General features: G+C 28.0%; 5 protein-coding genes across 7 annotated transcripts; 3 read left to right on the top strand and 2 right to left on the bottom strand.

The window, feature by feature from the left end:
* The first annotated feature begins 1,867 nt into the window (after window positions 1-1,867).
* LOC100741445 (protein king tubby) lies at window positions 1,868-6,422 on the top strand. Of its 2 annotated transcripts, none has more exons than XM_012385975.3 (8): window positions 1,868-2,205; window positions 2,705-2,840; window positions 2,902-2,994; window positions 3,072-3,244; window positions 3,313-3,480; window positions 3,556-3,901; window positions 3,976-4,128; window positions 4,247-6,422. In XM_012385975.3, exons 1-8 carry the CDS (start codon window positions 2,164-2,166, stop codon window positions 4,378-4,380), a joined length of 1,245 nt encoding a protein of 414 aa, XP_012241398.1. In that variant the 5' UTR covers window positions 1,868-2,163; the 3' UTR covers window positions 4,381-6,422. The 2 variants fall into 2 exon arrangements, with proteins under 2 accessions (XP_012241398.1, XP_003484896.1); XM_003484848.4 differs by having other exon boundaries at window positions 1,872-2,205; window positions 3,069-3,244.
* Window positions 6,423-7,020: 598 nt separating this feature from the next.
* Window positions 7,021-13,560, bottom strand: LOC100741323. The gene is made up of 7 exons (XM_003484847.4): window positions 13,081-13,560; window positions 12,607-12,695; window positions 12,386-12,531; window positions 10,441-12,295; window positions 10,156-10,362; window positions 10,006-10,067; window positions 7,021-9,919 (listed from the first exon to the last, which is right to left on the bottom strand). Exons 1-7 carry the CDS (start codon window positions 13,200-13,202, stop codon window positions 9,728-9,730), a joined length of 2,673 nt encoding a protein of 890 aa, XP_003484895.1. The 5' UTR covers window positions 13,203-13,560; the 3' UTR covers window positions 7,021-9,727.
* Window positions 13,561-13,969: 409 nt separating this feature from the next.
* On the top strand, window positions 13,970-15,922 carry LOC100744872 (protein Abitram). The gene is made up of 3 exons (XM_012385714.3): window positions 13,970-14,046; window positions 14,458-14,569; window positions 14,649-15,922. Exon 3 carries the CDS (start codon window positions 14,811-14,813, stop codon window positions 15,651-15,653), a length of 843 nt encoding a protein of 280 aa, XP_012241137.1. The 5' UTR covers window positions 13,970-14,046; window positions 14,458-14,569; window positions 14,649-14,810; the 3' UTR covers window positions 15,654-15,922.
* LOC100740927 (4-hydroxybenzoate polyprenyltransferase, mitochondrial) lies at window positions 15,673-18,080 on the bottom strand. Its single transcript, XM_033320915.1, has 6 exons — window positions 17,649-18,080; window positions 17,386-17,552; window positions 17,179-17,326; window positions 16,704-16,897; window positions 16,412-16,600; window positions 15,673-16,330 (listed from the first exon to the last, which is right to left on the bottom strand). Exons 1-6 carry the CDS (start codon window positions 17,995-17,997, stop codon window positions 16,139-16,141), a joined length of 1,239 nt encoding a protein of 412 aa, XP_033176806.1. The 5' UTR covers window positions 17,998-18,080; the 3' UTR covers window positions 15,673-16,138.
* Window positions 18,081-18,240: 160 nt separating this feature from the next.
* LOC100741048 (UMP-CMP kinase) lies at window positions 18,241-20,981 on the top strand. Of its 2 annotated transcripts, XM_003484845.4 has the most exons (3): window positions 18,241-18,453; window positions 20,075-20,425; window positions 20,532-20,943. In XM_003484845.4, the coding sequence occupies exons 2-3, from the start codon at window positions 20,105-20,107 to the stop codon at window positions 20,811-20,813; spliced, it is 603 nt and encodes a 200-aa protein (XP_003484893.1). In that variant the 5' UTR covers window positions 18,241-18,453; window positions 20,075-20,104; the 3' UTR covers window positions 20,814-20,943. The 2 variants fall into 2 exon arrangements, with proteins under 2 accessions (XP_003484893.1, XP_012241146.1); XM_012385723.3 differs by lacking the exon at window positions 18,241-18,453 and having other exon boundaries at window positions 19,813-20,425; window positions 20,532-20,981.
* The last annotated feature ends 4,205 nt before the right edge of the window (window positions 20,982-25,186 follow it).

The raw sequence follows: 25,186 nt of genomic DNA, 5'->3' as shown, positions 1-25,186 counted from the left end.
ATTGAAATAACTGTAATTGTTATTTATAATCGTACATTACAATCAATAAGTTCCTTTAGAGAATGCCAAAGAATTTATCAACTGGTGGAGTTATAGCAAAGACTGTTAATATTTTTTACACATTTAATATCCGTAAATTGATTTTAATAATTTGCATGTGCTCGAATGTTTTCAAAACAGTAATTTAAGAACATGTGTTCTGAATGACTAATTTAAATACTCTCTAACTATCTCTTTCAATTAATTTTAAAATAATTTCCGTTCATAACAATTATTAACGTGCTTCCATGTTGTTTTACAGAAGTATTTGCATAAAATATGTTATGTAAGGGATTTAATTCAAAACAAGAAGAAAATTTAATTATTTATTTTACGCTACATATTATATTTTAGCTAAAAATTAAATTAAAAGTTTATCTATAGAAATAAGAAAAAGAATATGCAATAACATATGATATTAAAACGTAATAACATTATATTTTATATATAATATAATAGAAGAAACTGTCTGGCTTTATTTTGGAGATAAATTTTTAATAATAACTTAAACAATAACTTCTAAGTATTTTTGTTTTAAAATTTAATTCATCATATATTTCTGTGTGTTAATATTGCCCAGCCAAACTTTATCCATGTAATAAGAAGCAAAATTAATTTAAAAAACTGAAGATAATATAAGTAAAATTGATAACTTTACTATTTTCAATTTATGAAAGGTATTATTTTTCCTGAGGTAAATAGCCCTAATTTTTTAATGATAAATTTCTTTAATATCTTTTTATATTTTATTCATATAATTATATTTTGATTTAGATGGTTCAGGCAAAAAGAAAATGAAACAATGTGTGGATAATTGACATCTTTTTTAAAATACAAATCAATATTTCCTTAAAGAATAGGTTTTATTGCTATCCTATATTTTTCTACAAACTATCTAACTGTTATTGTTCTCAAATATGATCTCAGAACTGTAAAAATGTGATCTCAGTAGACCAATGATTCCCAGTCATTAATAATTATGAATTTCTTCCATAAATATGCCAATAAATTTTCAGAAAACTTTAAGAATGTGATTGAAAGTTCATTTTTAGTTATTATTCATAAATGTATACACAATATTAATTTACAATATACCTACAACTTTTTAATAACTATAGTGCCTGTTTTCATGTACTTTTTGGTTTTGTACAAAACAATTTTCAAAAGTTTATGAAATTAATAATTATTGGGAATCATAATTAATTCTTTATTTTATGAAGTATGAGCATTTAATGTATTTTATAAACTGCTACAAGAAAAATAAGAAATATTATTTTCAAATAATTCATGCATAACATAAAATATATCTTTAATCACTCGACTGAGTAGTAATATAAAAAATATGTAAAATATATACTATGAAGTTTACAACACAATAACGCATGTAAGTGTTAATAAATGTTATACATAGCTTGACTAATTTGAGAATTGTATAATTATTGAATAGACTACAGATATTTATGCAAATTCATATTTTTATAAACGCAAAGAAAAAGCTAAGTGGAAATTTATTTCACCTACTAAATAGTGCGAGCAGTCTAATTTAGATATTTTATATATTTTTGCCTTTTTAAATTTCTCATAAATGCATAAAAATCCGCGGTCTACTTATTAATCATCTCGACTTTATTCATTTTGATTACATTACGACTTTAAACTATCCCAACTATCCTAATTGTATCGCATAATTTAAGTTTCACCATTCTATGTAATGTTAATATTTGAATGCGTAATGAAGAATATATCTAATAATTCTCGAAAGTTAATAAAGGAAATAATTCGAAAATGCTTCCTTAAGATTCATTTCTTAAATGTTCTTAAATTGCTTTTAAAAAGAAATGCGCGGGAATTAATTCTGCTGAATGGAAATGCGCGATTTATTACTACTTATAATAGTTGTAAGTGCCTTTCCATGTAGTTTTTTGTAACTTTTCCCCGGCGTAAGTACCAACAGAGCTAAGATTTCTCCCTAAAAATATGTTAGGGTTTTCCATCGTACGGTTGCCTAGGTAGCCACGGACGACAAAATATGTTTGGCGTAAACAAATTGGTTCTCGTGAGAAGCTGAATTATTTTGTGAAAATCAATCGCATATGACAGTTCTTGTTAGTACATGTCGGCAATATGACATCTCTAGATTTAAGACAACAGAAACTCGAACAGCAGGTACGCAAGTAATAGATTTAAATTCTTCTGATGATAATTTTGAAATGTTGAATTTTCATTTAAATCACAATCATGTATTTTGTATTTGTAATACTTTAAAAGATGAAAGAATGTTATTAGAGTACATATCATGTTATAGGAAGACAGAAATAATAAAATTATTTCTTTAGCTTTATACTATTATATATAATATACTATATAATAGTATATTATACTATTATATATATATGTACACGCATACGTATACATGCACAGAAAGTAGGTCATTTAAATATTTATAAATTTGTATATAGAGCAATTATAATATAATGGTCCTTTTATTGAAATTCGATTTGACAAGACAACAAATATTCTATTTTGCATTGAATTTGTGAAAAAATATATTTATTTTATGTTTTTCACGTTTTTGATATATATTTCTTATTCATAAATTCCAATTAAAAATTATTATTTCAGTTTTCTAAAACATTTGGTGTTATAATGATTTTATCAATTACAGAGGCAATTAATTGCACAAAAAATGAAACAAAAACGACAAAGTGGCGCTGGTGGAATGGTACAGGCATCTAACATATCAAGCACTCAGCTTACAAGTCATTCTACAAAATGGATGAATCCAAACAAAGAGCTTCGAGGTAAGTTTAATGAGGTAAGAAAGTTAATTATAATGAAATATATAATTTTTGTTTTTCTTAGGATATGATGGGCCATTACAGTTTAATATATCACACACAAACCCAGATTTAAATACCTTTGCAGAAAATAAGGATGTGGAATCAAGGATTCATGGTATATTAATTAGATGTTTAATTTAATTTAATTGTAACTATAACAGATATATGAATGTCACATTTTTGTCATAGAAGTAAGCACAGAAGGAGGTTTTTATCAAACTATGGAAGCTGCAGATTGTGCAGATGAAGAATCGTCACCTATAGATATACACTCTCCTTCGGAATCTTTACCATGTCCTTCACCTCTTAGAGTAGCTCCATCAGATGGTGCTAGCACACTTATCAGTAGGGAGAATAATTCTTCAGTAAGTTTGCTTTTAACTAAAAAAAATTATATATCATCTAAAACATGTATCATTGATTTATCATTCAGAGTCCAGAATTAGAGGGAAACGTGGAAGGGAATATAGAGCATTTTGTATTACAACCAGCAAATAAAAAAATGCATTACAAATGTAGGATAACACGTGATAGAAAGGGTATGGACCGTGGCCTCTACCCAACTTATTTTTTACACTTAGAACGTGATTATGGGAAGAAGGTATGTGATTCTTTAGAAAATCTCTATAGAACAAATACATCTACAAAACGCAAACAATATATTTTTCATTTATAGATTTTCTTACTAGCTGGACGTAAAAGAAAAAAAAGTACAACAAGTAACTATTTAATTTCTACCGATCCTACGGACCTTTCAAGAGCAGGCGAATCTTATATTGGAAAATTAAGATCAAATCTTCTGGGAACACAATTTACCGTATACGATAATGGATATTCATTAATGAAAGATGATAAAAGAGACGATCGTTTTAATCCCAGACAAGAATTAGCGGCGGTAATATACGATACTAACGTTTTAGGATTTAAAGGGCCACGTAAAATGACTGTCATTATCCCGGGAATGACATCGGATCAAAAAAGAGTTGAGATTTGTCCACGGGATGAGTCCGAAACACTTCTTGGTATATATAAACTATCATTTTAATGCAGATATTATTGAATCAGTATTTTTACTCTTTATTTTTTATTTCCTCAGAACGATGGAAAACAAAAAATATGGACAACTTAATAGAATTACACAATAAGACTCCTGTATGGAACGATGACACACAGTCATATGTACTTAATTTCCACGGACGCGTAACTCAAGCGTCTGTGAAAAATTTTCAAGTGGTACACGATAGTGATGGTTTGTATTTTATGCCTTTGACATAAGGAAATATTTTAGATGAAAGAATACTTGGAAAGTTTATAATAGTCACACTTCTGTAGATTAAAGAAAATCACTTTATGATTTTGTGTTTTAGTTGATTACGTTGTTATGCAATTTGGCCGTGTGGCAGAAGATGTTTTTACAATGGACTACAGGTTTCCATTGTGCACGCTTCAAGCATTTGCCATCGCTTTAAGTAGCTTCGATAGTAAGTTAGCTTGTGAATAATATAATTCATAATTGAACATAAAAATGATTATACATCTATGGGCGATAAACTACACTGGTTAGAAGAATCCGCAATGGACAATCAACAGATTGTAATGATGTTTTTCTACAAGCATATTCGTAACAATAACTATTCTATTGATATCTGATGTAAGGATAATCGGTATAAATCGTGTGTTCACTTTTCTTATATATGGATACTGTTTTTAAATGCTAAACATACATTTCACATTTGATGCATTGCGCCCAAGGATTAAGATAACAGTTATAACTGTATTGTTGTTGATCCTAATATATTGTGCTATAATGTGCATTTTGATTCATATTGCACATGCAATGTTTTATTGTTAATACTTGTAATAATAATATTGCCTATAGACGTTCAGTGATGAATAATATACATGGTAAAGAATTATAATTTAAAAACAAACTGTACAATCTTTAATTTATATTTTATTAATTGTTTGCTCTCTTATTCAATATTTGAAATATTTTAAACTATGTTTGTGCAATCAAATGTCTGGTATTTACAAGGTTCACATTTTGGTATTATCATGATCAGGTTTTTACACAAACGATATTTTATAACAATGATATTAATATTGATACACTGCACAATTTACTGCCTAAACAGATGATAATGAATCTTTGTATCAAAAGTATATGGAATACATATATGTCGAGTTATTTTTATGCTATATATCTTTGCTTGAAGATATCAAGCACATTTTACACTCATGATAATAAAATAACACAAAAAATTATATGAGAAGTAAGATTAAAGGTAATATTTATCTGCAATGTTTTTTAGAACTGACATTAAGGAGATAAATGATCAGTTATTTGCAAACGGATTTGTATGTAATTTATTACTTTTTCTTAGAATTGGGAATAATCTTACAAATGACAAATATGTTTTTATTTACATGAAAATATGTTGTGTATAGCTCCCAGTGCATAATATTGTATCTCACTGCGTGAAAAATTTTTTAATATCTAAGTGCACTAGTCAAAGATATTGCTATAGCAGTGTAACCACGATTTCAGTGTACGTATTATAATGGATCTGTTAATCATTGTCTAAACGTATCATTCAAAATACATATCAAGTATTTTTATTTGATATACAACTTATTGTTCAAAAAACATGTTATCATTGACATAAAATCCCTTATATTTATAAAAATACCAAAGATATGTTGATACTTATGTATAATGTAGAATGAATTCATTAAAGCATTGATAAAAATATTTTTATGCTGTGCCTTTACATAACATTAATTGCACATTAGGGAATTGCAAAGAAAAACTTGACAATTTTTATTTCATTATGTAAATCTTCATCCATTGAATTCGACATTTATAAGCATTTTAATAATCATGTACTATTTTCATCAAATTTACAAAAGGTAAAGTTCATTATTATTTTAAAGTTTTGTAAGATCATTTATTAGTGTGTTTTATGCAGCTGGGAATTAGATATATATGGTATTAAATGTTCATATATATATATAATAAAATAAGATAAAATAACAAAAAGTAAAGTGAGATGTAAACAAATGTAAAATTGCAACAAATTGCAACGCGAAAAACAACATTATAGAAGTATTGGAGAAAATTTGTAACTTTATAAATTTTATACATCTTAAGTTTTGTTTGTGATAAAGTACTGCTATTTATAAAAAATGAATGTGTATTTTATCAAAGAAAGGTGCTACTGAAAGGAAAATCATTTTTATCAAGATAAAGCAAAACCAATTTAAATACTATACAAGTAAACAGTATTAATATTATTTAGAATGTCAATTAGACATTTTATAATTGTAATATTTCATATTGGACTTATTTTTTACTTCAGTAATGTTAATACCAAATAGCATTTAAGATGTATTGATAATACTTTAATTGCGTGTGAGTGTGCGTGTACACATTAAAAAGTAAAATCTGTAATTAGCTTATCATGTTTAATGTTGTGAATTGAAGTGTTCAATGGGTATTATATTTTCATCAATCTGAAAATAAATACAAATTGCAACTTTTTATGGTTTGTTTTCAGATCCATAACTTAAATAGATTTATATGAACATTAATTTTGTATATAATAAATCATTTTTTAAAAGATATGAAGGAATTATAATTCTTGGCACAAAAGGAGTAGAAAATGGTTGAAAGGTTGAATATTTATGACCATAACATTTATTAGTAGAGACTTTAATAGAAAAAGATCACATGAAAGTTTTACACCAATACTGAACGATAAGATTAGTGAACAGGTAATTAATTCCCTTAGTTTAAATGTATAAAAAAAATTTTTTGTATTGAAATACAATGAAGGCACTTAAGGTCTAACATTCAAAGATATAAATAAAGGATTAATGTGACTATCACTTTTACGTTTATTATTTACAACATGAATACAAGTTCTCAAATTTTAATTGAATATTTGTTTAATCAAAAGAAGAAATGATATACAGAAATACTATTCAAGAATCTTATTCTTGTGTTTTCCACTGTCATATTAAATATATTACTATTTTCAATATTGTTTTATTTTCATCAATATTTTTTTCTTTTCTATTTAAAAATGTATCCAAACTAGAATCTTGTAAAACTAGACCTTCCAATTTTACTTTTTACTTCTTATACCTTAATTTACTACTATAGAGGGGTGCCAAATTAATTGCATAGAATTATTGGTATTCGAAGAACATTTTAAAATATGATCAAATATACTCTATATTGTATGTTATAAAATAACTATAAATCCAAGCTTATATCATTACAAATTCAAACATAACACAACAAGCGCAACGATTTATCATAAAATATGTAGCATTAAAATTCAATGTCAAATGAATTCAATATCGAAGTTGTAACCATGCGTATAAAACTGATAATAACCTTAAAACCACATTAATGAATGAGCACTTTATTGCTCCTCTTGCTGTTATTGCTTCAAGCAAAGAATTACAGAAGAGGAATGTTGAACAGAGTGTCAAGTATCAGAATACTAACTAAGACAAATCGCTTGCAAACTTGATTTAAAATATATCATTTCATATAAATGTTTTTCCATGTACATAAAACATACTTGAAGAGTCTATAATATTGCAAAGCCTTCTTTACAAATGAGTCTTTTGAAAATACCAAAAACTATAAAGTCCATTGTGAAAGCTTTAAAATTTATATCATTAAAAAACTTTTCACGGATATCCTAATTATAATTATTACTTGTTTACTGATTTATTTATATAGAGTTTTGATATTTGATGTATTTACCATAGCATATTATTTTGTCAGCAATTAAAATAGTAATGGAACTTGAATTTAATATATATATATAATATAATATATAGTATAATTGTATATTAACTGACTATGCATTTTTCTTAAGCATCTGTACGCTGTGATATGTTATAATCTTCAATTTCTTGGTTTAATATAAAAAATGATGTTTCAGGACGGAAATGAAATGCACAAGGTATACAATAAATGATGATTTATTGTACACATTGTTTAGTAAGCTCCATAGCATAGGAAAGAAGTGACGTCATTCAGAGATATTTATTAAAGTAACACAGAATATTATTTTTTAACAAATGATACTTTTTGATTAGAAACAGTAATTAATTTATTCTAGGAGGAGCTTACTCTATTTGTCCTAAAAGATAAATGCGGTATTTCACAGATATTTTAGTTTTCCATTTTTAATTACATTTTCTAATTTCAAATGAATTATATTTTTTATAACTTTATGGAAGGCTATTGTAGAATGTACTACAAAACATTTCAAGAGTTTTAAATATTTTATATACATTTTTAATACGAATGATTAAAATTTTCAATTTTCAGCGTACTAAGCATATTTTTTGGTTTCACTTTAATATATAAATAGAATTATTAAAGATTTGCAATTTCTAGTAATTAAATTGACATTGACCTCTTCTATGATATACGAACAATTTTTTAATTAACTTTTGGTAACTATAATTTAAGATGTAAAAGTTTATAAAATCAGAAGAGCATTCCACTAATTCTCATGTATTTAAAAGCATTCATTTCCAGAATATAGAAGTTATTATAAAAATCAGAGTTAAAAATATAAATATTGCAGATCAGCAAGAAATTATGCTCAAGGGTATTAAAAATATACAAATATATCGCATAGAATCGATAATATACCATAAATTGCTGTGTATTCAATCTAATTATTTACTTTAGTACACATCATAGGCCATATATATTGAAAATGGTACTATATTAGTTCTTTTTAGATGATTTTATACACTTTACATGTCGTTATAAAAATTTATGTAATAATGATTAAACCCTAAACTTTTAATACTGTTCTGTAGAAAAAAATTGCATTAAAAAATTTCGATTTGATGTTCTTTCAGGCCTATCTATAACTACATGTAATACAAAATTCATATTTTGTATATACCCCTTTATGGAAATTATTATTTTTATCACTTGAATATTTTTGTTGTAAATTTTTATTCTCTTCAGTTTTTTTTTACGTGGAATGTGATTTTTTTTGTAATAGTATAAAATAAACTTATTTCTAAATACTTTCTTAGGTTTAAATACTTTTCATATCAGTCCATTCTCACTGTTTCATGTGATTTTCCTGACAATAAAGTTTATAAAAATGTCAGATCCAAAAATTTCTCTTATAGCTACACACAGCATGTTACTGGTATATTATTAACCCTGTAAGTGGAATACACACATCGTGCATATACTCTCTTGTTGACATACAATTCCATTTTATATTTAACAACATTTTTATAAAAAATGATTTTTATATATCTACACATGTAACAGGGATTATCTCATGCTGCAAATATAGCAATTCATATTCATTATATTTTTGCGTTTTCGCAATATATGAAAATCATTCAGATTAAAATATAAGGACTCTATAAATAATTACTGAAAAGCTAAAAATTTGGAGGGGTAATTTTTGGTTTTAAATATCTCAATATTTTAAAAAAAGCAATTTAGATAAAAGAAGGTTAACATGAAACATTATATTCTAAATAGTCTTTCAACAGATCATTTGATAAAAATATTTGTACACCAAATTGTCATAAAGATATTTCATTTTTAAATTTGTTGTTTTTTTTATAAACATAAACAGTCTCAAAAAGGTTAGGAGTATGATATAAATTCAATTTGTTCTATTTTTTATTATTCTTGAAAATCTAATAATACTGAATTTTATCATCTTCCCTCCAAGATCATAACTTAAAACATCTTTTATACAAATTGCAGTATGAATACAGATTAAATTACGAATATTATTTAAAAACGCATACTTTGATTATGGATACCCCTTATAATTTTACATATATCCTCGTTTTATATCTCCTTGAATATTCTTTGCGGTTGGCCTGACAAATCTAGGTGCTGGTATGCGTGATGGTGGTCTAGGAATAGCGCTCATAAGATTTGAAGGTCTATTGCCTGTGTTCCAATTTGTTGGTTGTCGCAGTCTCGTTTTATTTTCAACTTTCATAACTGGTTTATTAAAAGCCTGTATGATAGTGTAACATTTAACAAGTAGTCTTAAAAATTATTCGTAAACAAAGTTTATATACATAAAACAAACAAAAAACTCACTTCAACTTTTTTTACCATGTCTACTTCATTCTGTTGTTTCAATACAGTTTCTGTAGATAGATCTTAAAAAGACACATTAGTAAGTACTTTTTATATAGTCGAAACAATCAAAATTATATGAAGATTGTTAAATACACTATTGTAACTTACCATCAGTATTTATTGACTGACTAGATCTTGTAGGACTTAATATTGGAGAGCTTGTTTTAACATTGAAGTCAATACTTAATGGTGAATCACTGTCACAATTATCAATACCATTCTTTAGTATAGGAGAAGACAAATCTTTTTTTACACCAACCCAAGCACTTTCTAAAACTCGTCTATTTAATCCAGATGTTGCATCTTGTTTCAAACCTAAAATATAAGGAATATAAACATTATGTTTTATATAACATAATATATTTTTAATATCATGATATAAATATTACTAACTTTCTTCTTGCATCCGTACTATCTGATGCAGTTGTTCAATATTCATTGGCTGTGTTGTATATGAATTGTGGCTACTATCCGAACATGTACTAAGTCTATCATCTAAATCAGGTGCACTATGAGCACTATGTGTACTTTCAATACTTTCTGTAGATCCTGCAGCACCTAATACTTGAAGTTCCCCAACACCTGTATTCAATTCTAAAAGGCGTTGTTCAGAACCACTTCTCATTTTTCCGAGAGAATACAATTTGTTTGCTAGAGTTTTTTCAACATCTCTTACAATGTTTGGTTGTGAACCTTTCATGTATCCATAATTAGACACATTTGTACCTGTTATGTTAACAGTTTTCAACGAATTTGATACAAGATTCGGATTAGACTTTTGAAGAAACTGTGGCAATTTTGAAAACATCCGCGGTACATGTTGCTTCCGCTTCTGTAATTTTGAAATTGGTTTTACGAATGTAGCGTCCGCGTTATCAAATGATTCTGCATTTTCCATGTCAGTTTTGCCACCATGATTACTACTCTTTTTTGTGAATGTATAATATTTCTTTTCTGGCGAATTTTTAATACAAGCTCCTGCCTCGTCTGCTATTTCGGCATGAAGTTTAATTTTGTTAATTGGTGATTCCTTTTTATATGTATTGTATCTATTTTCTATAGGAATATCATTCTTGACATTCTGGCTTAGAGCCTCATTGATTTCCTTCTTAGTTTTCCCAATTTGGTGTTCTTTAATTACATGATTGAAGGTAAAATCCAGTCTATGATCTTCACTTTTGTGTATTTCCGATAATAATTCTTTCCTCAATGTCGGCGCTTTAAAATTTGAATTTAAAGCTGTGTTGTATACTCGAGATGATTCTAAAGGCTTAGACTTGGTAATCGTTCTATGCGTGAAATTTAACATGTCTATACTTTTGGGAGTTGACTGGTTGCAAAGAGGAATAGGCAACTTGAATATAGGGTTGAAAGCATCATCGTGAAGTGTAAAAGAAGAATCTGTAGAAGGTATGGAAGGTTCATTATCTTTCAATACATCATGAACTATACCTTTTTGCAAATCGTATACTCGATCTTTATCACATTGCATATCATTTTTACCAGTTGAAATTATACCATTAATTGCTTTTTCAGTATCTGCTGTACAATATGTAGTATCTAAAATATGCGAATTTTCTGCTTTTTGAAAAACCGAAGGATATGTAGTGTTTAAATTGCATAATTCTTTTCTCTCACTATTTTCTGATTGTAATATTTGTGTATTAGTATCATCTTTATTTACATATGTGGAAGACAACTTAGTTATACTAAATCTATCTTTATCTGAACTTGATAACACAACCATTGCAGAAGCTTCATCAGCATTATAAGTTTCATTTAATTCTCTTTCAATGTCATCAGATTTATTCGTTGTGCTCAGGCAGTAGCTTTTGTTATTGTCTGCTTCATTACTTTTTAAGAAAGTTTCATTGACATTTGAATCTTTAATATCTTCACACTTGTAAATTTCTTGACTGCACAACTGAGTTATATTTAAAGATTCCTCATCTCTGTTACATTCTGTATTATGTAATGAATCATCTCTAGGTAATGAAGTGATAGATGAATAAAAAATAGAAGGTTGTGAAACGTTCATCAGTGGATCACTAAGGCCAGGTTCCATTAAATTAATAAATGAGTCAATTCCCTTTGATTGAGACATATTTAAGAATACTTCCATGCTTTCTTGGCCTGATGTTACAGGCTCATCAGGGAGAAAATTAATATTTGTATTAGGTGCCATTTTTAACATAGGAGGCACAGCTTCTTCTTTGTTTGTAGTAGATATGTCTGAATATTTGTTTAACTACATACGAAAAAGAAATATACTTAAATTTAAACTTATACTTTGAGCATATATACTATATGTATAATATATAAATATAAATAAACTTACATCTTCCTCTATATTTGAAAAATTCGAAGTTTTCCATGTATTTGACACAGGTGAAGATAAAGATTCCAAAATAGATTCAAAAGTAGTTCTACTAGACCGCTTTTTCGATCTTGTAAATGTTCTTGTATCAATAGATTTTTTATTAGCTGAATAAAATATATATAAATTAAACATATAAAATAAATATATTGTAAAAAGATAATGATTGACATTTTCAATACCTGAAAAATTTAACTCTGGTTCAGTTTTTAACCAGGTGTACAAATCATGGACAGTGGATTCCATTTTATATTCTGATGGTATGTACAACCTAACAAGAGATATAATTCATAATCATTAGCTATTGCTTCAACAGAAGCTTACATAGACAAATATAGAATCTACCAAATGATTCATTAAACTAAAATACATATTCTTGCATACATTATGAAATATATGCTTCTTAAATTCTTAAAAGCTGTTATATTTTTAGTACTAAGAATAAAAAAAAATATAAGCTTAAAGAGTATTTCTATAAAACATCAGCGAATTTTTTAATTTTTTTTCAAAAAATTAAGATTTTTAATGTATGATAATAACAAAGTATGATAATCTTATAAGAAAATGACAATTCTTTTGAAACTTAAACAGTAGCTAAAACAATTCAACTATTGTAAACATTCGACATAATTATAAATTATCTTAGAACTACTTACCAGCCATCACTATCATCAAAATCAAAAACAGACACATCGATGATTTCAGTTTCATCAATAAGGCTCGTATCGTTTGTATACTGCTGCCGCACAATTTCTGTATCCACTTTCCTTTCTGACATGTTTTGCTCAGATTACGATATTAAAAGTTTCGATGAACACATATTTTACCGTTAAAGTGCCTTTTCCCGTTTAGCTCGATGACGTGGTAGATATATAAAAATAGTGTCACGTTTTGCCAAGTCATTTACAAAATTCCTCGCTATTCGGCACCGTTTACAGTTTAAAAGTATATATATTAAAATGAATTGAACCCTTGACAAACATAACCACAGATAGGACAATAGGAACTTTTATTCGGGATTTTCAATTTGTTTTCAAGAAGAATCAACGCAGACCACGGTACAAAATAAATTCATAGAAGGTTCGTTTTATTGCGTTTTCTTTCAACTTCCCTTGACTTTCCTTTTATAGATATCACTTTATTGTGGTTTAATATCTCTTTCACAATCTGTTTTTTCCAAGTTTCATTTGCCCAATAGAGTCTTAGCAAATCTAGGGAATAATGAGTAATAGCCTTTAGTTTTTACTTCAGAACATGCCTTTAAAAAACAGATTGTAAATTTAATTACCGATAGAGGGTAACAATTTTTTTGCACTAATTATACATATAGTTAAGTAGTCTTTTATTTTTCTCTCAGAATTCTTTTTTAAAATTTTTAAAAATTTTATCCTAGTCTATGTAGAGATCGTGCTTTAAGAAGTTTAATTATATATTAGTATTCGTTCGTTTATGATATTAGCAAAAAGAAGATTAGATAATAATAAAAACAACAATAAAAATGTTAATAATCTAGTAGAAAATATTTTTAACGTTCAATTTCTTTCTCTCATGTGTAGTATCTTATCTTTTAAACTGAAACCAAGTTCGATATATATGTACTTCCTCCCTGGTTATATAAAATAGTGAATATAAGATGTTCGAATTTCTCCGATCGAAGTCAATTCGACTTCAGAGTTTGTTAGGATCAAAATTTATTAGTACATTTTGTAAATATAAATACAGAAAAGATATTAGATATGTCTATATAACATCGTAAATGTTTTTGCATGTTTTTGCATATTTTATATTTTATATTTTGTAAATTAATATTAAATGATTGAATGTAATTAACGTAACTAATAAAATTTAGTTACTACAATAAATTATTTAATTAGTTTGCAACTTCTTATGTTCATTAATAATTGAACTTAAATATCATACACGTTATATTAGACAGTACTACAAATTCATTTAATAATTATCGTTTGTGATAAGTAGTTCCAAATAAAACTAGTAAAGTGAGAAATGATTGACATGCATTACATATGTTTTAGTTTAATGTGGATGTAACCTAACTTTTTTCATGATTGTTTATTGTGGTGTTTATCTGTGGTAATAAGTGTAATTATATTAAGAAACAACTGATTTTGTGCATAACATAAAGACGTAAGTTTTAAATGTTACTTCTGAATGATCAAAATTCCTTAAGTTTCGTTAATCTTGTAATATAATATTTTGTTTCTAGCGAAAAAAATTGGAAGAAGTTAAGCAGCAATATTTTTTAAAAACAACAAATTGGATTAACTATATAATCTAAAATGTACATTTAATGTACAATATCTACCTTAACTTTGTTAAACGAGCTTTAAATAAATCTTCACACTATTAAAAATTTATTATTTTAATAATGAATATTAACTCAGATAACAATGAACCAGTAGAAAAAAGAACTAAATCTAATGATATAGAAAATGATTCATTCAGTGTTTTAGAAGATGAAAGTGACACAGATAAACATTCTGAATGTCAAAAAATGATGGATTTAATAGATAATGAAGATGAAAGTATTTTGCTATCAAATAAAGATGATGATGATGATGATGATAGTTTATTTCCATTTCCTCCTGACAATGATGTTACAGACATGTTGGAAGGAGTAAAATATCATGGATCATTTCCTACAATTACAGATCGATATTTTACTGCTTATTATAAATTAGATGTACAAAGTCCCGCAGATGACATTTGTATTTTAATGCATAGTAACCGAATTTGCATGCTTACTCTTGCTCCGAGTCACGCAATTCTTCAAGATGATAAACATATAATAAAAGTAGACTTCAAAGTTAGCAATAAATTAGATAGAGTTCAGAATAAAGTTTCTGGTAAAAGTAAACATGGTGCTCAACCTTTACAAATGAATTCTAATATTTGCATAATTACTTGTTCAAACGAAAAAACGTACGTTATAAAATGTTGTATAATTGGCAAATTGGTAGAAGTAAATGAAGCACTAATACAAAATCCTAAGCTCTTGTTGGAACCTCCACATAGAGCAGGCTACTTAGCTATAGTACTGCCAAATATAAAACTTTTAGACAAAATGAAAAAATCCTTATTAACTCAAGAACAATATGACTTGAAGATGCTAGAGCGACGAAGCACTACAAATCACTTGGAAATATCAGAAATATGCACATCAAATACTTTATTAAAAAATGACCTAAAAATAATAAATAAGGAAATTTAATTACTTACTATAGTGAAAACCAAATTACATTATGTAATCCTATTTCTAATTGATTTCATTTGGCTAAATAATATTATACCATTTCATTTAAACCTTCAACATGTATATATATATAAAAGTATTTACTTATATTTTTGTCTATTATAATCAATATTTCAGAACAGTAGTTCCAGTAACTGTTTTCTATCTACACTGCTGTAATCTTTGGTGTACCTTCCAGTTCATAAATTTGGAATAGTATTAAATAAAAATTATTTTTATTTAAATTACTCCGAGTTGAATTGTCAATGATACTAAAGACACCTTGGTAAACATTGTAATCAATAATTATTTTATGGCACCTAACATATAATTAAGACTATGTAATTCCTTAATTTACTGGAACCAGCCAGTTATTTACCTCGTGCTTTCTGTCTATTACATATAATTTGCCTCTGTAGTATCTCAGTTCGTATATTTAATAGTCATTTATAATAGCGATGCAACTACTCTTGCTTTTCTTTGATAAAAGTAAATTCGTTTTCTGATTTTTGTACGATATTGTCATCTTTTTTACATTTAGTATCTTTTATGAGATTCCCTAAAATAATTCCTGCAAAGAGAATCATTCCTATCCTGTGATTAGAGATGAATTTTTTGGCACAGTCTGCAGGATTGTTGATATTCAAACTATAAATCTAAAAAGATATGTACATTGAATATTTCTTTAGATTATAACTTTTCCTTATACACTTGTTTCAAAATTATATAATGCATACCTGATTAACAAGATGTGTACCAACTAATCCTACTGCAGTGTAATATGGCCAAGTCTGTGCAGTTAATATACCTGATGCAAGTAACCCTGTTATCATGATTGTGCTGAATCCAGATAAATAAAGTTTAGTCTTATTTCCGAACTTTAAAGCTGTTGATTTTATGCCTACTATAACATCATCCACTTTATCCTATAATTAGAAAGTAGAGAATATATGAAAGCACATTAAAGTAAATTACATCAGTAAATTATGTAACATATTAAATCAAATATATCAGAAAGTTGAAATTTACCTGATGTGCATATATAGTATCATACAAAAGTGTCCAACAAATTCCAGCAGTATAAAGTGGCAAGCATACAGACCAATTACACGAACCATGCACTGCAGACCAACCCAAAAGAGCACCCCAGTTAAAAGTCATACCAAGGATCAATTGTGGCCAATATGTTACTCTTTTCATAACTGGATATACTATTACTAAGACTGTAACAAAAAGTTTAGTGATTTAAAGATATTTACTTTAACAGTATTTCTAAATTTTAATTAATAATTTTCTGAGAAAGACTAGTAAACTGTAATCATGAAACACAATCTTTTTTATATCCTCTATTACTAATAAGATGATCTCCAGTTGCTTCTTTATTTTTATATATATGTAATAAGTTATAATAAAGATAATGCTTTGAAAATTGAAAATGATTTGGCATTAATTAATTGATAAAATTAAGAAATACTGTTTTATATAAACTGTTTAAAAGTAGTACCTAGTGAGCTTGCACCCAATATAATACTATAAAGATTTAGTTGCAACAATATAAGCAATCCCAAAGTTAATTGGCTTCCAAGGAAAATCAATGATTGTAGGGGTGAAATTTCCCTAGTAACCAAGGGTCTATCTTTTGTTCTGGCTACCTAGCATTAAAATGTCCTCATAATATCTTATCTTAAAATATTTGTCAAGACAATATTACCATCCCATCAATATCTTGATCCCACATATCATTTATGATGCACCCTGCTCCACGCATGATGAATGCACCCATCCCAAAAAGAGATAAAAGTTGAAGGTCTGGTAAGGCACCTGGTGCTGCTGCCATGGCTATACTCCAACCACATGGCCAAAATAATAACCAAGATCCTACATTTATAAGTTACTGATCATTATTTGTATAAGTTACATTCATTTTATATTATGATTGTAATAATAATAATTTTTAACTAACTTCTTTCTTACCTATTGGTCTATCCAATCTTATGAGTTTCAGGTATGGTTTTATTTTAGGTGGAGAATTATTTACTAATTTTGCAAATGTGAGTTTTTGTTTTGACTGAACATTTGCTGCTTTAGCAAATTCTATTGTTTCATCACCCGTATTCGATAAGATCTTAATTGACTTTAATTTCTCTTGCGTTGGTGTTTTATCATTTTCATAATTATGTTTATCATACATGCAAGATATGGTATGAACCGTATTGCAAGAGTACAAATAGTTTACAACACATTTTCTTTGATTAAATTGCAGGTAAAATTTTAAACATTTCCCACGTCCAAATAATTGTTGATACAATTGCATCATTATCATAGTTTCGTGTTTTATTAGTTGTAAATAATATTTAGGAATCTGACATAACCTCAATTTCCTTTAATTCACGTCATGTTGTGGTTAAATATAAATTACTGCAAATACTAATCGTACATTTTGCTTAGTAATGTTACTAAGTATATCTTTTAAGTCATCTTGATAACAAACCTTGTGGTACTTTTTACATTACATAAGAAATGCAATAAAATGTGCTATAAAATTGAATCGTCATACTTTATAGCTGTATTACATGGATGTAATCTTGCATAACACATACTTCGCATGCGCACAATACGCAATCGCGTAGTATATTTCGATACGCCGATACTTAAGATGATATTGTACTGTCAATATAATAAATACATGGTAAAGTAACATTTCAATTATTCTGAGTCGAATCTGCTGGCATATTCAAGAAGATACTGTTTAATTGTACATAATATTTTCTTAATTTGAGTAAGTATAAATTAAGTAAATAATAATTAGATAATATAGAAATACACTAAATAAAAATATACTTAAATATTGTGTTATATAGAAATAACAAAGAGATAAAGATGCCTATAATTCTATTTCTTTAAAACGTATTTCATAAAAATATTGAGATTTATATACGCATACGTCACCATACATGTATGTCATAACATATGATCATAAATAAATTTAAAAAAATAGTATTTTTTTATACATATATAACACTACACTATATATTAATATATATGATAATAATATTATCAATTATATATATACATTAATCAATTAATATTTCACTAATGCTTCTGATATTAGTTGTAAATGATAGGATTATGATAGATAGATAAATCTTTAGCAAATATGTGAGTGGAGGGGAGATCCTGCCTCTCCCCCTGCATTTCTCTTTCTTTTGTAAAATATAACCTAGCCTAATCTAACTATCTTAAAATCCTAACATATCTACCCTGTAAACGTTAATTTCATAACACGTTAATCTCATAGACGTAGAAATATAGTGACCGAATAATAACTGAGGGGGGTGAAGCGACTTCAGCGGGAGAGAGGGGTAACATTTGTGACATTTGTGACCGAAAGCATGGATATGTTCATGAGTAGAAGTGAATCCGAAAATTGGTCAGGACAAAGTTAGCACCTCAGCGGTACTACCAGATAGAGCTACTATGGCTCATATACTCAAGTACTTACAATATCCCGCTCTCCGGAAGTGACATCACACCCCACACCAGCCAATCAAATTTGTACTAGGTCCCTGTATTTCTATGTTACAATTAATTCATCAAAATAATGATTGTATAAACAGGTTTCGACACTCACCAGGGGAAACCTAGAAAATTGGGCAATATTTAGGCATGAAAAATCAACATAAAAAGTCAACAAAGTCTGTGTTTTTGCGAGATAGACAGAGATGGGTGGAGTATCTCTGTCTCTATCTGAGACATTTATAACATGTCACGCATGCGCAGAACGAAAACCTTCTATGTTGATTTTTTACAACCAGCCACGGCTCAATTTTCGAACAATTTCCCCTAGGCTTCAGTATATGGGTGTCGAGACCTGTTTATATAATCGTGATTCAAATTTATTTATCTTATATCATCTACATCCTATGTTAGTAGAATGATAGGATAATTAAATTGATATACATATATTCTAATATATAGTATACATATCAATGATTTTTCTCGACTCAATTTTCGAGTGGTTTTCCCTAGCAGGTGTTGAGACCTGCTTACAGGACCGTGGTATAAACTGAAGAAATATTATATTTTTATTTATTTTAACGAAATAAAAAAGATTTTTAATCTCATGCATTTTAAAAAAAAATGACAATAACTATACTATTTTTTCGATCTTCCCCGATTGAGTTCTTCTTGTAATAGTAAAATAAAGCTTCTTAAAAAAAAAACTGTAGTGAAATAGTCAAAATTGGGAAAAATCGTTGAACTGTATACCAAAAACCTTGTTCTTGAAAAACCCCCTTAATATCTCCATGTTAATATTCATAGGACGATAGATGAGTATAGGTACTTATTACGTGTAACGTGTAACTGATTACGATTACTGGTATTATTTTATGTTCAAGGTACTTTCAGGAGGACTGCGGCTTTTTAAAATGTCTGCAAAACAGAAATTCGAAGTTTTATTTATTTTGGGTGGTCCTGGCGCGGGTAAGGGAACATTGTGCAGGTACATCACTAAAAAATATGGTTATGTCCATTTGTCAGCTGGAGATCTGTTAAGAGAGGAACGTATGAAGCCGAATTCAAAGTACGGAGAACTTATCGAAAATTATATTAAAGATGGAAAAATTGTGCCAGTCGCAATTACTTGCAGTCTTCTAGATAATGCTATGCAGACCAGCAATAGTCCGCATAAAAGGTTCCTGATTGATGGTTTTCCAAGAAACCAGGACAATGTTGATGGTTGGAATAAGGTACAAAGATAACAATAAGTATCTTGTTTAAATAATGAAAGATTCTATACGAGGACGAAATTGTGTAATGCTTACCTTCTTTTGTAATACCTTTTATTTAATTTAGGCAATGTCAGAAAAATGTGTAATAAAAGGGGTATTGTTCTGTGAATGTAGTAAAGAAGTATGTACCCAGAGATGTTTAAATCGTGGTGCAGAAGGAAGTGGAAGGTCTGATGATAATGAGGAAGTTTTAGTCAAAAGACACGAAACTTACATCACAAATACATTACCTATAATTGAGTATTTTGAGAAGCAAAACTTTGTATACAAAATTAATAGTATGCAATCACCAGATAAAGTATTCGAAGATGCTAAAGAGGTTTTATCTAAAATTGGATGGTTATGAATTAGTAGGGAATGTTAATTGATCTCAGTGAGATCAAGTTATAATCCATTTGCATTTAATGTTATTTCATAAAAGAAAAAAAATGTACATATATATATATGTGTATTGTAAGAAAATTTAATTCATACTAGTGCAATATATTATATTTATACTGTCTTTAATTACATGTCGAGAATATTAATTTGCTTTGGTTTCAATATATACCCTTAGTATTTTTTAGTTTCTTAGTACAGGTAGCATAATGATCCATATGCACACTTTTTTAACATTACAATAATTTTCTACAAGAATCTATAAATATTTTATTGCGATTTTTGTTATTATCTATATGGGAGAGCATTTGTAATAAATTTGACATTTGTTTAAAATGTTTGTACTGTTCTCATTTGAATGAAATGTATTATACTATATAAAATATATTTTTGCTGCAATAGTAACTTGTTTTTTACTAGATCTTTATTTATAAATCTGATGCTTCAATTACACTTTCATAATCGAACATTATAATCGAAAATATTGATTTTATATTACATAGCATTCACAAAAAAATATTATCAAGAGTTTCATTAATTGATATTGAATTGATTGTTTTTTGAAAGTACGATATCTTTCTCATCACTTTTCAGTAATCATTCTTGTTATAATTTATAATCTCTTGGAGGATATTTATATATGTATATGTATATCATTACATAGATGGTTATCATTAAGATAAATGATCAGTCTTTTCATGGTTATATATTCCATTTTTAAAATAAGATAAATATGTGATCGTACATATCGAAAGATTCTTTTAAAATTTTAACAATTTGATTTAAATATTGAGCTCCTTTAGAGAGGCAACCAAATATACGTTTGAGTATAAGTTTCCCATACTACAGGCGATAATGGTTTCGTATTTTTATTTTTTAAATATCTAAAACAACTATTATTTACTTAAACAAATATAATTATTTAGATAAAATATCAAATATTTAGAAAATTTAGGTACAAAAACTTAACTGATTATTAGAATTCTCTAAAAAGAATGCATTTTATTGAAAAAGAGTAAGAAAGAATAAATTCACAACGCAATTATTTGAATTATTGTAATATAGATATAAAAGATTTTGTAGGAAGAGAAAAATTTATTTGTAAACCCTGCATTTATCGACAACCATTTTCGAAATATTTTTAGAATATATAATAAACATACATAATATATAACAAATATTCATAGAATGAAGCATATTACTAATGAAAATGTAAACAATATTAATTGACAATGACGTATCCGTTCCGAGGTCACGTATTAGCCTATGAATCATTGAACTCTCAAGATATTGGATATTGTGTAGCACAGTGTACACAGATCATCTCGTAATTCAGTTCTTGTTGTAAAGAGGATGATTTCTTGTCCTAAAATAGATTGAAAATCTATTTGAATAAAAATATCTTTATTGGAATATTTTTAAAAAAACTTATTCTTGAACATAAAACTTTCATAAATAACATTCTATCAAATACATTTCATCACCACTTTAACTATAGCTTTCATAGAGCAGAATAAAAATGTTATTCAATAATAATTCAATAAAAATTCTTATCGAAGATATATAATTTTACTGAATGTATAACATGTATTTTATTTAAATAAGTAGAATTTCTATTTATGTAATTTTTTTTTATGATAAATGATTTTTGTTATGTTAATCTTTGATCGTGAATTCTGAATAAGAAAAGAGAAACTGAGCAGACGAAGTTTAAAATCTAAGGACAGGAACCCGAATCGGCTGCACGTGTGTTCGATTTCGAAACACTTTCCATACAAAAGAACTTCATTCGACGTCTTCAAGTTTTTTTCTGGATGAAGAATAATCTCCCGTTAAAGCTATGAAGTTCACATTACGTAATCTCTCATGCTTTTAACCTAAAGACTAATTAAGTTTTAGATATATTGTTAAGATCTTTAATAGATAAATACATATTTTATTATATCTATATATATATATATATATATTAAAAGTTGAGAAAAAAGTAACGTTTTCTATGTGGAAAAAATCGTTTATAAGATGGGAGACAAAAGGCAAAGTAGAGGTTGAAATTCTGTATTGAAAGGGCATTGATTTCTTTCCTTGTTCGATTATAAACTGATCCCCGCTCCTGTTTTAACGTGCCTTCACCAACGAAAGATTGACCCGTTTTCAACTTTCTCATCGAGGTAGCCGAAATATATATCGTAAATGAGCCACCACGAACCAGAATCCCTGATGTGTGAAAATAATCCTCAACAAAGCTGCCAATGCCTGTACGTTGGCAGTAATTTCATGAAATTTTCCACAATTCATATCTTTATTCAGTATCAAATCACTCGGTTATCAGAGTTTTGCGTTTAATAACCGCGACTCAATTTCCCTGTATCGATTATCTTGGAATAAACCGTATTTCTATTCCACACGGTAATCTTTATCGGTCATGCTCTCTATGATCTCTGTAATTTTCTTTATATACCTTTTTTCATTAAGTATTGAACAATTTCTGAAACCACGAAAGAGCATAATAAAAAATAGATGAAATCAAAAAGTTGATTGTTTAAAAAATGTTTCTTGTTTTTTAAAGAGAAATATGAAATATTTTTGAAATATTCTATCTGAAATATTTTTTATTCTTTATTCTATAAAGAATCACATAGTTTTTTTTAGATCACATAGGATTTTTTTAGATTTAATAATTATGTTTAAGTTTCAAAACTCATTTCCACAATTCATTTCTTTCTACTGCTGCGGGATACCATACGCGTCTAAAGCGACAACTTTTGTGAAATTTTAAATCGCGTGATAGATGTGGTTATCTATTATGAATTGTAACAAAAGTATCTTGGTTGTTTTATCATAATTATACACGTAATCAACAACGTGACTCCTACAAAAATATCTGATTGGATCTACAACCGAATATCTTAAGATATTCGATGGAGATTCGGTAACTATACGTTGACATGATGACAAATCGAGTGAGCTATCGACGAATTTATGAACAAAGTCCGTCCAGTTCCCTCAAATTTATTGTTAATATTTGTCTTCTTCTCATATTTACTATGATTTTTCTGAAGTGACTAATAGAAGTTTCTTCGTCTAACTTTCTTAAATTTCTAAAGATAACCAACTCTCTATGAAAAGACAATTTCCATACGTAAGTCGCCACAGTCGTCCTAAATTCTATATCAGATGTATCAGAGGTTCCGTAGTAAATTCTTGTTCGAATGAAAACTTATTCGTCATTCGAATAAAATTATACCTGTCACTGGTACCAAAAAACCATATCGATCACGCTAGATTCCCATTCAACTATATTTTCTCTATGGTCAAGTTAAGTCTCAGGATACTGTCCCCAGTGATTCACTTGAGAAAAGAAGGGGATTCATCTCACCCCTCTCTATTCTAGTTCCCTAGATATGCGCGCGTCTATTCCACCATGTTTCCGCCTCGACGCTATATCTACGTCACTCGCCATTTTCCAATTAGGACGTCAAGCACGTTGACTTCCTTTTTTTCCCACCAGAAACATTCCCTGGTACACGTGATTTCGGTCAGTGAACTTGTCGCGAACTTTTCCGATATTTTCCTCTAGTTGTATACGGCAATTACATTCTAAACATGTGCCAATTCCACAGGTTTATGTAATGCTACAATTTTCTTATATTTTTCTTTCCACAATTATCTTCAAACGTTGAGTTTTCCTGCATAAATAGACTGGGCTGATAGAGTTTGTCGAGTCGTGATATTTTTCTCTACAATCGAAATTTTCTATAATAGTGTCTATCCTCTGATTTTATGTTTGGTGTGTCGTCTTTTTTCTATTAAGTATACCAGAGCCAATTGAATTAATATTATTACCCTATCTATAATCTGTAACTAGGAAATTCATTAATAATATTAGTTAAATTATTCTGCAAAAAAGAGCAGACAAATTTCATAAGTTTTTGGATTTTCCACAAATACATAAAAATTGGCAATTTAGTTATAAGATATCTATAGTATAGTTGTCGAAAGGAATTCGAAAGACTCGATACAGGTTAGTTCGCTAATGGTCAGAAAGTAGCAGTAAAGTTGACCAAACGTCACCATCAAATTCTACGTGTTTGTGTATGTAAAATATAATAAACGGGATATTCTTTTATTACTTCGGGTCCACTCTAAGAAAGCATTCGATACTAAAAAGAGACAATAAAAAAGGTTCACATAAACGTACGACCTACTTATCCTTGTCATTGGGTTATAGCTACTTTGTGGTTCCGTTGGTCCTCCTTGAGTAACTGAGCCTGAATAACTGAGCTTACTGAACCGTATGCAATTAATTCTTAAACTATAAAGAGAGAGATGTAAGAATTAATA

Source organism: Bombus impatiens, unplaced genomic scaffold, assembly GCF_000188095.3.
Source record: "Bombus impatiens unplaced genomic scaffold, BIMP_2.2 scf_0023, whole genome shotgun sequence".
Lineage (NCBI taxonomy): Eukaryota > Metazoa > Arthropoda > Insecta > Hymenoptera > Apidae > Bombus > Bombus impatiens.
The sequence above is the reverse complement of the archived record's forward strand: the minus strand, read 5'-3'. Positions and strand labels throughout refer to the sequence as shown.

Bases quoted from the DNA above. Each gene is read 5' to 3' on its own strand.
- LOC100741445 (XM_003484848.4), top strand. From the start codon at position 2,164: ATGACATCTCTAGATTTAAGACAACAGAAACTCGAACAGCAG. The intron at 2,995-3,068 runs GTATATTAATTA...TTTTTGTCATAG, and splicing joins TGTGGAATCAAGGATTCATG to AAGTAAGCACAGAAGGAGGT. The intron at 3,245-3,312 runs GTAAGTTTGCTT...TTTATCATTCAG, and splicing joins GTAGGGAGAATAATTCTTCA to AGTCCAGAATTAGAGGGAAA.
- LOC100741323 (XM_003484847.4), bottom strand. From the start codon at position 13,202: ATGTCAGAAAGGAAAGTGGATACAGAAATTGTGCGGCAGCAGTATACA. The intron at 12,532-12,606 runs GTATTGAAAATG...TATTTTATTCAG, and splicing joins ACCAGAGTTAAATTTTTCAG to CTAATAAAAAATCTATTGAT. The intron at 9,920-10,005 runs GTGAGTTTTTTG...ACTATCATACAG, and splicing joins ACATGGTAAAAAAAGTTGAA to GCTTTTAATAAACCAGTTAT.
- LOC100744872 (XM_012385714.3), top strand. From the start codon at position 14,811: ATGAATATTAACTCAGATAACAATGAACCAGTAGAAAAAAGAACTAAA.
- LOC100740927 (XM_033320915.1), bottom strand. From the start codon at position 17,997: ATGATAATGATGCAATTGTATCAACAATTATTTGGACGTGGGAAATGT. The intron at 17,327-17,385 runs GTAATATTGTCT...TTTTAATGCTAG, and splicing joins ATCAAGATATTGATGGGATG to GTAGCCAGAACAAAAGATAG. The intron at 16,898-17,178 runs GTACTACTTTTA...TTTTTGTTACAG, and splicing joins ATTGGGTGCAAGCTCACTAG to TCTTAGTAATAGTATATCCA.
- LOC100741048 (XM_012385723.3), top strand. From the start codon at position 20,066: ATGTTCAAGGTACTTTCAGGAGGACTGCGGCTTTTTAAAATGTCTGCA. The intron at 20,426-20,531 runs GTACAAAGATAA...TATTTAATTTAG, and splicing joins ATGTTGATGGTTGGAATAAG to GCAATGTCAGAAAAATGTGT.